The 15,131-nt window shown below is 33.7% G+C and overlaps 1 protein-coding gene across 2 annotated transcripts; it reads right to left on the reverse strand.

The window, feature by feature from the left end:
- Nucleotides 1-320: 320 nt before the first annotated feature.
- LOC146742718 (FAD-dependent oxidoreductase domain-containing protein 2-like) lies at nucleotides 321-14,921 on the reverse strand. Of its 2 annotated transcripts, XR_014929716.1 has the most exons (12): nucleotides 14,890-14,921; nucleotides 11,026-11,384; nucleotides 9,528-9,707; nucleotides 8,825-9,076; nucleotides 7,425-7,661; nucleotides 6,203-6,381; nucleotides 4,906-5,071; nucleotides 4,339-4,460; nucleotides 4,053-4,136; nucleotides 3,632-3,682; nucleotides 2,322-2,424; nucleotides 1,275-1,309 (listed from the first exon to the last, which is right to left on the reverse strand). XR_014929716.1 is itself a non-coding variant. In XM_085500405.1 (11 exons), the coding sequence occupies exons 2-11, from the start codon at nucleotides 11,349-11,351 to the stop codon at nucleotides 1,144-1,146; spliced, it is 1,815 nt and encodes a 604-aa protein (XP_085356531.1). In that variant the 5' UTR covers nucleotides 11,352-11,384; nucleotides 14,890-14,921; the 3' UTR covers nucleotides 321-1,143. The 2 variants fall into 2 exon arrangements, 1 of the variants encoding a protein (XP_085356531.1); XM_085500405.1 differs by lacking the exon at nucleotides 3,632-3,682 and having other exon boundaries at nucleotides 321-1,309.
- Between the last annotated feature and the right edge of the window lie 210 nt (nucleotides 14,922-15,131).

The following is a 15,131-nucleotide window of genomic DNA, read 5'->3' on the forward strand; positions in this document are numbered from 1 at the left end:
ATATCACGTCGAGGTCACAATATTGTTTATTTGTAGTGGTTATAGGCATACTGAGCATTGAATGAACCCTTAACTTGTTAAGAATTAACTCTCTAGATTGGCACAATCTCAGTATGAGTGCGACGTTTAAATAACACAACCGGGTGCATTTAGAATAGACTGGAGCCAATCCGAAGCCAATATGAAGCCCACATAAGAGTTAAATGAAATGTGAGCAGGCATTAGAAATAGGTGGCCATTGAATATTGGTTCTTGGGAATTGTTGGAATGTCTACCGTGTGACGGCTTAGCAAATACAATTCACACATACACAAACAAACTAACTTAACCATATCGTTTATTGTAACTAAGTAACGCAAAATATCTCATTTAATTAAACTCAATACAGAATAATTGTCGTCAAAGAACGACCAAGAGCAGTATAAAAACCCATCTAGCCTATGCATGCGCCTGGCGAGTAAATACTGTTGAGGTGCTAGATCCCTATTTCTATTTGATATAAAGTCCAACATTTGAATGTATTCAGACTGATCAACCACAACAATCCATATCGGTAGAAGTTTCCGCGTCGCCAGGAACGGCTTATATACTACCTCTAGCTTCACACCAAACACCACCACCGAAATGACAATAACTCCCCAATAAACAAGCACGATCATTGCCAATTTAATGCTTCTTTGGCGGCAAAGCGTTTCTGTGACGTAGTTGGGGTTATAAGACGCAATTCAAAACGTCGATATAGTTTTTACATTTGGTCGTTAGTATATTTGAGAAAATACCGTTATTATAGTTTTCTACCAAAACAGAGTTGTCTATTTAGATAAATTGCTTATACCCAACTGAAGTATTTCTAATTAGCAATAACACAAACTATGAAACAGAATATCGATGAATGGTTATAGCTACATCTAAGCATGAACATCAATATAAATCTGCGAATTTGCAATAAGATTGTTATGTTTTTGTTGATTTCAGAATGAATCAATAAAATGATTATGTAGACTATTATATATATTTCACATAAATATTTAATATAAGCCCGCCAGATTTCCAACTATATGTTCTTTTGGTAAAATAAACAAATGTCTTGTTCTAAAATCTACAATTTGAAAAAAAAAAAACGTTTGTGCAAATCACTAAAATCTAATATGCTGATTTCAACATCCTCAAACCACTCGCATAGGATTGTTTACACCCGATTGGTGGATTCTTGTACGTCATAGTCAGTTGAAAACACTCATCGTCGTAATTATATCGCAGATCCTGCCCTACACAGGACTCCAGGAATCGACGTAGTGGTAGAATGTGACTGCAAGATACCACAAGAACATTAAGATATGAATATGTGATTTTTAATATGGATTTAAATGATGAACTCAAATTACGTAGTAGCAAATTATGTTTTTTCCCTTTATCTGTCTCAATTAATTTGTAAATTGCGACTTTATTGTGTAACTATATGTCTTTTCAGTCAAATTTCAATTATAATTTACGCTATGACCGGATTAGACCAGTTCAAAGTTATTTCCCATGCACCTTTTATTCACATTTCAAGTGAAGTATTGACATGAATGCTCGTGGTGAATACACAAATTATAATCACATAATATTATAATCAAGTTTTAGCAAACATTCCAAACAAATTGTGCATCGTTGTTGCTACTTTGTAAAAACAGCCACTGTAGGATATGTTTATATATATATTCACGTATTGATAATGTATTATTTGGAAAGATTTATTGTATCTCACACACAGATGAGATACGACTTTGTCATTTTAGGTTCTTGTCAAATTGAAAAGTATATATCGTCGTTTCCGTGCTTTTATTATTATACGTTGATGCCAAAATAAAACAAAATAGGGTAAGTTGAAAAAAAAATCAGGAAACAAGCGTCCTAAATGTCACAAAAAATATCACAATGTGCATTTCTATACTGGCTACCTTAATGAAATTATTTCATCATCATATTTAAAAATAAAAATAGGGGAATATTTAATAAAAAAAACTTATACTATCATTGAAATAAATCGTTCTCGACTGATGCGCCATATTAATTATTCAAATATCATGAACATTTGCATAATCAAAAAACAATCGATTAAAGTTTTTATTTAACAAAAGCTTATTAATACATCAACTACGAAGCAAGACCATTCTTGGTTAATTGTGAAATATAGAATTGGATCGAAATGTATATTATGATTCACGATTCACGATATAATGAGAATTGGGTATCAATTTTATGCTGCTAGAAATTCACAAAAATGTGTTCAGTCATATATGAGCAACTATTACGATATATCAGTATTTGTAACTTACCTGTTAGGTGAAGTCCATGACGTCATAAAATCTGACGTCATATGGTGCATTTTGGAGGGTCGAGGCAGTCCGCTGTATAAATTTTCATTATTCATATCTTCATCTGTCAACAAAATATACAAATAGTTATTGTAAAAATAATCTGACAGATCACTTGTTAAGACTAACACATTACTTGATTAATATTGAATTTCATTGTGTCGTTCAGCATACCAAACATACGATACACATATCCATAATCCATAGAGTTATTTTACGAATTCGGGAATATGATAAGTATATGACAAAATAACGACAGATACAAGTATAACACGGTCGATGGTAAGTCATAGTAACTTTTTTTTAGAAGTTATACTACATCATCCAAGTGAAAATGAGTAAAGTAGGCATTAAACTATTGTAAATAAATTATATAATGCAGGTCATAACACATCAATTTCTCTTTTATACAATATATTATCACAACAATATTCATGCTGAATCAAAATTTCTTCTCTGTGTATTTTTCTTATCATTTTTGTATAGGTAACTTTGTCAAAACAATCTTGCTTCAAAGGAAAATTGAAAATAAATAAAAATGTATATGCAAGTATCAAGTCTTGTAAAATACTTCATTTTCGCTTGTAATTAATTTTTGCGATTTTCGCTGAAGAAATGATTCAGTGAAAATAAAATCCAGCGAATATAACTTTTTTTTCTATATTTTAGATTCAACTTTTCAAAAATCAGTGAAAATAAATTCCATACAAAACACCCAAAAAGTCTTTCCAACGAAAATGAATACCAGCTAAAATAAAAGTATTTTACGTCAAGTGTTATTACTAACACTATCGTCGTTCTATAGATTATTGATAAATTGTGCTAACACTCAAAAGTCGAAAACAAAAATTTGTAGTACCAAAATTCTTACCTATCCCAAAATGTGATAAGTTTGCTAAACATGACACAGCTTCATAGGATTATTCACTACTTACGAATAATTTGAATAGAATTTTCAAATTTGCATATATTTGACAAATATAGAAATATTCACAATTGTTTAACGTTAGAGATGCATTCTGGGGTCATTTATTTATTGGGTTCTTAGAGCTATTATGTAAAATATTTGATGAGCTCAATTGTTTTCTAGTTTCTTATTACGTTACCACATCGAAATCTTCGCTCTTACGCTGCACATATTATCCTAAACATTCTAACAAATTGTGGTTTAAAATATGTTTTACTGATTTGTTTATCAATAATACCTGCGTATTGTTATCGATTAATGCCATAGACAAAGTAACCCGAAAAATTGCTTCACAAATTCTTACCTTCTAATTGAATTGCGTCGTTATGCACTGTCACGTGTCCTGTAACCTACTCTTTTACAATATCCAGGTATAAACATTAACATTGTTGATACTGTATATGCACTGTTTAGCCAATTTACACCGAATAAATATGCAAGACAATAACCTTGACATTATCTAAGTTATTTACCGCAGATGTATTTGGAATTACTTTATATTGTGTGTTTCAGAATACATACCTTTTTAATGGTGTGAAATTTCTGACACTGAATTCTACGTTCTACGTATGGTATTCAGGTAAGACAATGTTTGATAATGGTCAAAAGAATTATTTAAGAAAATCGAAAGATTTCATATAATGCATTATATATTGCATAAAACCAGTCACTTGTCGGGACACGGGGCTACAAGAATCAAGAATATCATTTGTTGTGGTTGTTACCTGTTGGTATTCCCTCGTAATAATGAAACATCGGGTGCAGAAAGAAGGTCGTGTGTGCCTGGTTGGCCAAGTTCAGCTCCACTCCTAAATATGAAGAGAAGCAGAATAAAGACGTTTACTTTTACGGTTGGTTAGGGAACTTCAAACTAATATAGCTCCTACAGTTGTGTTTTTCGTTCTTGTAAAAATGAAGCACTATGTCGGTGCGTTGTTTATCTACGTAATTGTGCTTTGTTCATTCAGAATGTGGAGTGTATTTTACGACAACAACATTTTACACCCCCACCTTTCCCGGGTCCGTACTGCAGAGTGAATGTAATAATTCGTTGTGCTTCTTTCCCGGTAATATTCTTAAATGTTGGCAACAACGGTAATGGAAAGTCTTCAAGATATTCGTATGTTTCGTCACTGAAAAGAAATCATCGAAATTGTAAAAAGTAATAACATGCAACATCTTGGAAATGAGCAATTTATGTTTCTGGCCAGCATTATTTATATAGACTTGAATCAGGCAAGGAGCGAATATTTAACAATTATATATGACAAAGTCAATAAATAAAAAATTTAGTTCGTAGCTAAGCATTACTGGGGTGGCGTGAAACAAGTTGAACACCGCATAGTTCTACCTTGCCCGAAGCGGTCTTCAATTTAGAAGTAATAAGTAGACGGACGAATGATGTAATTGAAAAGACAACAATCGGTAAAATAATACATGCATGAAGAACACATACCGTAAAGAATTGGAAAAATATTAACAAGGCACAATTCTTGACCTACATGTTAGTCCATCCACTGCAAGCAATTGTAGTCATTCAGAAATTACAATGTTGTTCACATGATGCTGAAATCTTACCCTGATAATATCATGACGTCACTGAATACGCCAAACATTTGGTACAAACCAGAAGCTTCATTCACTCGTTTGACAATATGATTCAATAATTCTGAAATTGACAATTTAATGGACGGCCATTGTTTTCTATGGTTCTGGTATTCGAGTATTCTGTGAAGAGCCTGAGCTGTAAAATCAAATATCAAACACGAACATGTAAAAAAAATCGTTAACATAAATATTGTCATGTCGTGTGTGAGTTTGTTTACTAATACAACAATTAATATAATTTAACAGTGTTCGTTGTGATTTCGAGATCTTACTAACAATATGACTGACGTAGTCTTAGAACGAGGTACGGCGGATGAAAGAAATTTGAGGTAGAATCCTACTCATAATTTTTGACAAAATTGGTCATAAATCGCATGACAATGTTTATTAGTTTGCGATGTAAAATCATGAAGCTAATGTCTCATGTTACAATGAAATAACATTATTTTGTGTGTTGCACTTTAGCTTTTTGAGAAACGTAATATTTCTTGAAAATCGCTATTTAACACAGTGTTAAAAGAAATGCATTTTTTTACACTTTTAAAACCCAGATTTTTTAAATAATTCAGAACAACAAAAAAATACTCCATCATTACCAATATATGATTTATTCAGCCTATGTTACCAGGCTAGATTTTGAGATATTGGGAACCTCTGGTATATACATTATAATAGTGCCAAAATAACGACTTTTCACTAAAATATAACCTTCAATTTCTCGAAAGTAAGGCTGGTGACTCCCAACTTTTTTTAAGTCAATATCCGTATATTGCCTCGGAGTACAATTTATTGCAAAATAAATAAATTCTGGGTATTTTAATTTATGAGTAGGCTTCCATCTTAATGAGGACAGCGTATGCTACTACCCAGACTGCTTTACATTGCTGTGACTTTTCAGTGATTTTTTGTAAATCTCAAGAAAGTGTATAGCCTGGTCAATGTCCTTGAACAATTACAATTATGTCACAATAGCTAAATTTACGTATGTTTCAATTTGCAAATAGAACAATCCGCAAAGACAAAAGTCACAATCAATGGCCGAAACTGTCGCCTTGCAAAAACAAATAAAAAAGAAATAAATAAATTCTTCGGTATTTTAATTTCGGTTCACTCATTTTTATTCTGAATCGAATAACTTTATAAATATTCGTGGCGCCATTTGAAATAGACGTTATTGTTTAAATGTCGGCAAATATTTTTATGTTAATCTAAGCTCCTTGTTGTGCAGATACAATGTATGATACTTATTCAAAGCCATCATAATTACTTGTGTAACGGAACCCATGTAGAAAACCACCAGACGACTTCTTGAAATCCAGCGAGTGTGTCACTGTTCCTGCAAAGTATAATCCAGGAACGCCAACTGCTTGGTAGGTGTGATCTATGAGAGGATATTTAGGTCGTCGATTTTTCTTCGTCGGGATTTTCGGTTTCGGCCGGCATGTTCTATAAACATAACAAGTATTATTATACATCTGTAATCGTAACGCCATAAGTTACAGCGTGCCTCAATTTTGCGGTACGGTATTGCATTGGGTATTGGTATTGCATTTCATCCTACCATATTAGGACACGCGAATTCCAAATATGGAACGATTGCAAGCGTAATAATAATAAAAACAAATATGGCTGCCCCGGGGTTTGAACGGGTCCCACTGTCCAAACACTGGCGGCGCCCTCACTTCCGTTCCTCTCGTTCGGGTTTTCACCACTGTCACACCGTAATTTGCATATGTTCTGTAATTTGCATAAAAAATGTGGTGAATCACAAAAACTTTTTCAAACGAAGATTATATGCGTATAACCTTTATGACTTTTTACGAAATAAATATGCTGATGTTCATAAATAAGAAATCATCCAAAAGAAAGTGTCTTTATGGTGTATACATGTTACTTTTGTACGAGACCGGTTTTTCAAAGTGGAAGTATATTCATGTTTACATGTGTGATGTTTGGCTAAAAGAAACCTGCTTTCGCATGTCAAAGTCTGTTTTACTTTATCAAAACTACCTTACACTAGTCTTGCGAAATCGCAAGATTTAAATGAAGGGGAAAATGCGTGTGATAGCGAATATTCGAAGTTCATATACAAGAGCGGAATAAAAATATTTCAAAACTACTGCGCAATACGAAGAGAATTCGAACGTCTTTGATTACGGATTACGTTCTATAGAACATATGCAAATTACGGTGTGGCAGTGGTGAAAACCCGAACCAAAATAACGGAAGTGAGGGCGCCGCCAGTGTTTGGAGTGTGAACGGACCCCAGTTTGCTAAATCGGCATTCCTTTGATGTATTCCTGGGAGGAAAAGACAGTACGCAGTCGCTGTACTGTCTTCGTACATACTTTGCAGTATCCTCGTATTAACCTCATATTTCATGAAACTCGACTGATTGTTCCTTCCAGAAATGATTCGCCACAGTATCTTGACATTAACACATTAGATATTGGAACATGCATGATGGAGACTTGAATTCAGGTACATACTTGTCAAAAATACTGAAGTCGAAGAGAAATCCCGTGCACCTGATGACGTAGTCATATTCCTTCCTTAACATGTAATTATCTTTGTTAGATAACAAATGATTATTCCTGATACTTATTTTCCCACTGCTTTCGTCCTTCAAGAATCGTAGTTGTTCCATGCCAGTTCCCTTACGAGTCACTAATATTCCATCTAAAGACTTCAAATAGAAGGTATCATATAATTCGTTGTTCACCGCCCTAGAATTGTGAATGGAACATTTATTAATCCGGTTGTTGCACTTCGCCGAGAAGAACGCGTTTTAACTGTTTAAAGAAATATAGTTTACAATCGTTGAATTACAGTGAAATCCATGAAGGTATGAATATATTTACATAAATGTTTATTAATGTTTTATAAATTACAAATTCTGTTTGGAACAAGTTTACCAGCCACAGCGTGTTAACGGATGAACAGGTAATGTGCGTTACCAATTACAGCGTATACCGTGGATTTGAATGTGCGTCCTGTTCGATATGGGACATATTAAGACAATTCTGAGTCAGTTATTGAGAAGGCTTAGTTTGGAATATTTTTTGCAATTCTTCATGACGTCACCAGAGCACCACCACACAGTGTTCTACATATAGTCACTGCTAAAAATGGCGCTAGTATGACCGCGAATATCCAATTAACGGCGTTCGAAATATTATGTATGCAATGGAAATGTTCTATAATTACACCAAGTGGTCTATACGTTTCTGATCGTCAGTGTCCACGTACGCGTTTCCGATTTTTGACATTTTACCAGAAGAGCACTTACAAATATGAGTAATTGAACATTTGTCAGAAAATTGTAAAAAGGAGTGCTCGTTAATGTCAGTTATTGTGAAAAGTTCAATTTGAGTAATCTCTGTAGTCCCTATGAGAGTTGGATTATCACGGAAAAATGGCGGGAGTAAACAATTTTCCCTTTTCGTCACATTAATTATTCAATTAAACAAAGATTATTCCGGTCATTTAATGTAGCTAACATTTCTGATAACGTTTGTCAATATGTAGGATTGAATTAAAACGTATCTGTTTGTGTATTGATAGAGGGCAGTATAGTACGGTACATTGACACAAATAATATTATGTAGTACAAAATGATCGCCATTTTGCTAGGTTGGCGCGTGTTTTAGAGTCATACTAGTTTGCAAACTAATTTTATCAACATAACAAAGCAAAATACGTTCGCTTCAAAAAACATCCTAAAAAGTCAACTGAAAAATCCCCAAACGTGCAGCAAAATATATAAACGCATATTCAATGTTGTTTTACATTTTACAATTCAACGAACGACATTAATATTAAAACATAATACGAGCATTTCACAGACAATTCCAATCTTCCCGGTACCATGCCAACAATATTGACTCACCTTACATCCCCAACGTAATGGCTGCTCCAGGCGTCTTTCTCCAGCCTGGATGACACCAACTGAACGAAATTTGCAATATACGATATCGCTGTACCCGTTTCAAAAGCCGAGTTACCTTTGCCAAGAATGAGCACGGTTTTCCCATCGTACAACGACATGTTCATCGGCATGTCCTCATAACCTATCGTGTGTTCAATGCCTTCATAGTCTGGCACATTGGGTGTAGCTATCCCAGTACTCACGATAACAGTCCTGTCAGGCGAAAACAAAATGTTAAATAAAACTGAATTTCCATATTGTGGTTCATACGTGAGTTTACTTGATATCATCACAATAAACATTTGTTATTACAAAACAGATTTAAAGAAAATCATAGTACGTTTATTAAAATGTTGGTGAAAAATATACAAGTACAGTATTCGTAAATACCATTTCAGCTCTGAATATATATACATAAAATGAACTTGTTGTAAGGCTACTGAAAGTCATGATCGTTAACGCTTTAAGTCCAAAAGTCAACATATTTCACCTTTCACAGGTTCTACCCTATGATTTTTTTCAATTCCCACCCACAATGTTTACATGTAGCGAATGGGGAATTTCCATTTTGCTTAAAATCGAAAAATACATACACAGGCGACATTGTGCAACTATATTCTGAGTGTTAATAAACAAATGATATGGTGCAGTCTGTGGTACTTACTTGCATGTGTGGACAGTACCCTTCTGGTCTCTTAATGAGAATAGACCCGCAGCCGTGTTATCACGTCCAACATTCACAATCGTTGTATTATACTGTATATGTATATTGTACTTGGTTTTATATGCTTGAAAATATTCTAGTATAGCATCAGCGTTGGGGAAAAAATCCCTTGAAAAATCCCTGGGGAATGGTAAAATAAACGACTTATTTGAAAACTCTAGTTAGTAAATTACAGCGTATATAAATACAAGCCGGGCCAGTATTTTTGTTCCTGCTCACCTCTCTTGTGTATAAATAAATGACTTCAAAATAATAAAACCATAATTATTAAACACATGTGAGTGAATAACATTGATCTCGAAAAATCTATCTCAATATATGCTGGTGGTTTTTAACTATACCTCTTGAATGAGGAATGCTAGGATTTGCATTAATTGAGTGAAATGTATTTGTGTTATCTAGCCCGTATATGCGACCGTTTATAAATCTCCGAAAGGGCAAAGCTTGGAATGGTGATCGTTACTCAGCCCCCAATCACAAGAAATCATAGTTCCAACATCATTTACAGCTGCATAACTAAAACTACTTGATCCAGTGTTAAAGAAGGTGTTATACTGAGCGAACATGCGCTGCGTCCACGCACATATACAGCCTAATCTTATGAATCAATGGGAATCATTTGTAATGTGCTAGTCAAGTTCATTACAACCAAGATAAGCAGCCATTTTTTTATTAGAATTCAGGCAACGCTTTAATGTTTATCCACAACAATGACAATGTCCCTGATTAAAAATGTTCTAAATGAGCCTCTCAAGACTGGAAATCCGGACGGGGACTTGACTAGTCCATAACCCTGGCTTTCACGTCACCTATGACAAGTCGGGGAACTTGAACCTTGGTTGGGTTTATACTAGGGGTTATGTCTGTAAACAGAAAATCAATATTATAGAGCCTAAGATTATGGAGCCTAAAAACAATTCATCTCAACATGTATATTTAGTGTGCATACGATGCATGAGAACGAGGACTATGCTAATGATTTGTTTTGTCAATCGATAGTTTTACCAGTGCCAACAGACCAACCAACAGACTGTGGGGCATAAAACACTAGCCATTCATGACACAGATTCTGATTAAAAATAAGTCAAGGGTTTAAACAAAAAAAAGCACATAAAATGGAGGAGCAGTAAAGCATGATATCGCCTCAATTCAGATGACATTGTTTTCTGAGCTAAGGCAGCATTCTACAGCTAATGCTTATTCTAAACCTGAATCAACAACAATGGGTGTTAATATCAGTACAGTGTTTACAGTATCGATCCTTTCCTTGTTATGTTATTTTGTTAATCGTTATAAAATAGTTTTATTTAAAATATTTTTAGATTACATTAAAATAAACATATTTTGAATTTGAGGTTATTCTTTGAGGATTACAAAATTACATTCCAAATGAAATAAATGAATTAATAACTGCTACATTTGAAGAATTCAACATTACTTGAAATATAAATCGCCATCGCCAATAAGGGAGTTCCAATCATGTCTGAAATTAAACTCTTTGTTTGTACTCCCAGTGTTGATCTTATTGATGCTTATCAACGTGCGATGTCTTGGGTACTGTTCGAAGAAGGATCCTGGCATATTCGTCTTCTCAAATATTACATAATCACGATTAGCTTTCTCCAGAAAGTATCCCATCTGTAGACCTGCTGGTCCGGCGCCGATTAGGCAATATTGATGAAACCCTGATGCGTGAGTTACTGACACAGAGCACGTGATCAAAGTCCATGTGGCAATCACCACTGTATAGAGAGACACTGGCATCTTAGCTCAGTTGATTTGTTAGTTGGTTTATGTCTACAAAATACAATAAACCAGTCATTATTACATAAAAAATTGAATATATAATATCTAAAGTATGTGATGTGATTGGCCAGTCCGTATCACGTGCTGCAATAAACATACATCTATACGAACCAACGATGATTGACGTGATTACCATTTTACTACAGGCATATCACGTGTTTAGTGTGAATTTATGTAGAATTAATATTTCTGTAAGAGGATTTCGTCTCAACTTAAAATGGAATGCTTTTCTTGAGTGCTTAAAATATGCGACTATTTTAGTGCATATAACAGCGACAATATTTCGTGTCATCTGTTTATACAAATAATAGTACGTACCAATTAATATTATGTGGACAAAAATGAGAAAAATGTTAATGCCATTTTAGTAGTGGTGTCCATAGAGGACAGCAAAAATATTGTAAATGTGGGAATACTAAGACAACCACAAACTCTTTGTGAGGCACTACATATCTTTTTTTACCAAGATATATCCTTGTCAAGTTGTCATAGGAAAGAAATAGTAAAATTTATTTATTTTTGCATCCTTGTATAGCATTCTAGTCTCATGTCATAAAGGTCACATGCCATTGATTTGCATTATCATTTTAACGCCACTACCTGTATATATTTATGACTACGTTCATCGTGTATGCAGTAATTGCACACTACTGTATTTGTACAGTATTTCTGTACTTGCGTCTATGCATCTAATTACCTGGGAATTGAAAATATTTAATTTTTAAATGAGTACTCCCGCGGTGTATAATTCGTTATATTTGAAAATGTTGTATGCTGCGTGGACACCATATTATATAATTTTCAGTTCATAAATATTTTCATAAAATAATTTCAACGAATAATTATGTTGTTGCTGTACTTGATGAATTTATCAAAATCGTTTGACCCTTTTCACAAAATATCGGCTGCATTAATTCCTGTAAACCGTGAAAGCTGAATTAAAAAAACAAAAAGATGATTAAAATTCTGACCATTTTTCTACCTGCAGATTATGTGTTTAGAAATATTTTAGTTAGCATTTATGACAAATGCTCATTATAGTCATTCTGTTGGAAAAAATGTGAACAGAAAATTTAGAGCATTTTTTCAACTCAACGGAACATGATTAGCACATTGTGTAGAATAGTTGGCTGTTAGTTGTTATCTGTAGCTATCATAAAACAATTTTAATATAAATATTGAGAACGTACACAAATTCTAAAATAAGAATGTATTAATTATGGATAACAAATGACATTGATAACCAAGATAAACATTAACAAGTTACCATTGTTGTTGAATGATGTGCATGAAATAGCTGAGATATGTTTCTTGTGTTGGTTGTTGAACGAAATCGGTCATGTCAATGACGTTTATTCGAACGAGTGCATGGAGCCGATATCAAATCCTAGTAGTACCCTCTCTCAGACAAAAACGTGATCATTGAATACTTCGGGTCGATGAAACAATCATATAGTTTATATGTATCAAAATGTCAAATAAGAACAATTAGACAGATATTTATGTTCGAGTTATTTCCAATATAATATTTGATAGAGATGCGAGAAGTTTACAAGGACAACAGAGAGAAATTCGCCCAAGGCAATAAAGCAATCTGATTAAAATCTGACGTATTGTACGGCGTGAATTTAATTTAATTTTATATATTTTAATTATTTTGTAATTGGTGACGTCGCCGGTCAGAAAGAGCTCATACACAAACTCAAATAAAATGGCAGATCATTCTGTTGATTTTAGCGATGAAAACTATCGCGGTGAACATTTTTAAATGCAGCGAAAATCATCTATCATTTTTATGATTACATTGTGTCTAAAATTGTTCCAGTTTGGGTCGTTGTTTTGGGTTGTTATTCCGGGATTTTTCCCACCAGTTAGACCAAACACCGGGTACTTTTCCGTCGCTTGCCCTGAATACAGGATATGTTTTGTTGACGATCGGGCCAAAATCGTCTATTGTATTGAAGTCATGGTTGTAAATATTCATCAAAATGTGTCAACATAATGTACAATAACTCTTTATTAAAGTAATTGAGCTGATTTGGGGTAAAATAAAATATTTCTCTATTTCAGGAAATATTTTTCTTTTTGCTCCAATATTCAGCGTGGATGCCGTGAGCCGGTGAACGTTATAAAACTTACATCTGTTGGGCTCAAATCAGTTTGGGATTTGATTGTTGCATTGTTTACTATAGCTGTTTGCAGTGTTCTAACCATTGTGATTTACTTATTTTTTTCTAATTATAGTTAAATATGCTCAGTGTTTGGGCAACGTTGGAGCGATGATTGAATAAACGAACGGCACAAACATGTGCGAATAGACGACAGAACATGAATTTTAGCGCGCGTATCTAACCACCAGGCCAATTATTGATTGAGACGATTGTCTTGAAAATTAAACCCACGCTATTCAACGCGATCTTTTTTCTAGTACTTTGTAATTGTTTATTAATTATTTTCCCCGGTGAATACGCCATCGGATGATATAAAAGGCTAGCTGGGATTGGCAGTAGCTTATACGAGTTTTGAACGGGGTTTATATGAGCATTTGGTCAGATCCGTGTGGGCTTTCGCGATTACCAAAACTGCCACCAAATTAATAAAATAAAATAAAATAAAATAAAATAAAATAAAATAAAATAAAATAAAATAAAATAAAATAAAATAAAATAAAATAAAATAAAATAAAATAAAATGTATAACAAAAATAAATATATATACACATAATTAAAATTAAAAATAAAATATAAAGCACAAACTAGGATCTTATTTTAATCAGATTAAGCAACAAGACAAAGGCTATTTAGTGAACATTTATGATTCAACATGTGGCTTTTTCCCAAATGAAATTGTAAATTGGCGTTTTCTATGTTCTAGACAAGACAATAAGTAGTGATGTCAGACCCCCTCTAACAAACACTCACACAAGAGCACGCGCGTTTGTCGGCGGAAATCGAACATAAATCATCAGTACGTAAGGCCAGTATTGTTATACGGAAGTTGCAAGTACGTATAGAATTGATTTCAACGTTAATACCCAAAACACCCTACTGTACAATCACATGCTGAAGTATAGCTTTTTAAAAAATATCTAAACACGTACCTATTTTGGTGAAATTATACCCCTTTTCAAGTACAGAAACGTAAAATAGTTACCCTATATACATAATAAAATCATACTGTTTCCAAGTTGAGGTAACATGAATTCATGAGTCCCTTTTTTCACATTTTCGTTATTAATTTATATATTTTGAAATATACGAACCTAAACACGGTACACGCGTATACGCGTTAAATAACTAATTTAAAATAACACCCTTTTTACGCGTTTTTTTTTTTTACTTCAGCTTGCGTACCATATTTCATTTAGAGACCCCCCCCCGTGCACAATACTCTCAATTTCTCCTCGGGTTCTCCGTGACTGTCCGTGAATTGAACACGTAGAAAGATAGTTAAACTCTACAATATGGACAATTTAACAGCAGTAGTACTACATTACCTCTGTTCGCTGCCAGTTGGTAAAATGTGGTGAGCAAATATTCTGAGCTAGGATATCAACGGATTAGTAAATCCGCCTTTATCTGCCGTTTGTTCTAAAAATATATTTTTTATTGTAGGGGTTATACCCATTATTTAAAATCATAGGGATGGTGGCAAGATGTATTCACAAGATGGGCAAAAAAAATGAGAGAAAAGATGAGAGAAAAAAACATGTTGGCACACTCAAGAAAATACATCACG

Source organism: Saccoglossus kowalevskii, chromosome 6 (assembly GCF_978046115.1).
Source record: "Saccoglossus kowalevskii chromosome 6, keSacKowa6.1, whole genome shotgun sequence".
NCBI classification, from domain to species: Eukaryota; Metazoa; Hemichordata; class Enteropneusta; family Harrimaniidae; genus Saccoglossus; species Saccoglossus kowalevskii.

Bases quoted from the DNA above. Each gene is read 5' to 3' on its own strand.
- LOC146742718 (XM_085500405.1), bottom strand. From the start codon at position 11,351: ATGCCAGTGTCTCTCTATACAGTGGTGATTGCCACATGGACTTTGATC. The intron at 4,137-4,338 runs GTGGGGGTGTAA...CTTCATATTTAG, and splicing joins GCAGTACGGACCCGGGAAAG to GAGTGGAGCTGAACTTGGCC. The intron at 1,310-2,321 runs GTAAGTTACAAA...GGTATCTTGCAG, and splicing joins TCATGGACTTCACCTAACAG to TCACATTCTACCACTACGTC.